The sequence below is a fragment of the Terrapene carolina genome, unplaced genomic scaffold, assembly GCF_002925995.2.
Source record: "Terrapene carolina triunguis isolate 2854851 unplaced genomic scaffold, T_m_triunguis-2.0 Scaffold33081, whole genome shotgun sequence".
Taxonomy (NCBI): domain Eukaryota; kingdom Metazoa; phylum Chordata; order Testudines; family Emydidae; genus Terrapene; species Terrapene triunguis.
This window is the reverse complement of record NW_020697432.1, coordinates 4,328-4,906: the sequence shown is the minus strand read 5'-3', so window position 1 is coordinate 4,906 and position 579 is coordinate 4,328. Positions and strand designations below refer to the sequence as shown.

The window sequence follows — 579 nt, the reverse complement described above, 5'->3', positions numbered from 1 at the left end:
CCCCGCCCGGCCCCCGCTGGAGGGGAAGGGCCCCACGCCCTGCCCCGGCCCCTCACCACGTGTGAGCGGAAGGCAATCTGTCGGTGGAGCGGTCGTCCCGGTGGATCTGGAATTTCTGGATGCCGTTCATGCCCTCCAGGGCGGCGAAGCCCTGCAGGGGGACCTTGGAGGTGCCCGTCACGAACTGCAGGAACTTGGCTCGGTCCGCCTGGTCGAAGGAACGCAGGGCTCGCCAGAACCACTGGATCTGCCGGGGCAGAGGGAGCGGGTCAGCCGCACTTAACGCCACATGGGGCTGGCTTGCCCGGTACGGAGCTGCAGCCAACTCTGGGGCGGGGCAGCTGGGGAACAGCCGCACGTAACAGCGCCTGGCGCAGAACTGCAGCCAGCTCTGGGGCGGCCCCTCACCTGGATGGAGTTGGACTGGTACTTGTGGTACTCAGTGTTGGATTTGAGGTCGTCGATGTCGATGGTGGGCAGCCCCGAGATGAGAAGCTCCAGCTCCTGCTCCGTGAAGATGGAGATGAGGCGCTTGGGGATGATCTCGTAGAAACCCTCCAGGAAGGCAGCTAGCTGCTT

The 579-nt window shown here is 65.5% G+C and overlaps 1 protein-coding gene across 1 annotated transcript in view; it reads right to left on the bottom strand.

Moving 5' to 3' along the window:
* Window positions 1-56: 56 nt before the first annotated feature.
* Window positions 57-579, bottom strand: part of LOC112114091 (E3 ubiquitin-protein ligase HUWE1-like) — a gene marked incomplete at both ends in the record, with an annotated part of 4,846 nt that continues 4,323 nt past the window's right edge. Inside the window, 2 exons of the mRNA XM_029914186.1 lie at window positions 57-247; window positions 409-579. The exon at window positions 409-579 is cut by the window's right edge and continues 10 nt beyond it. Coding sequence (XP_029770046.1) covers window positions 57-247; window positions 409-579 — 362 coding nt within the window. The remainder of the gene's footprint in view (window positions 248-408) is intronic.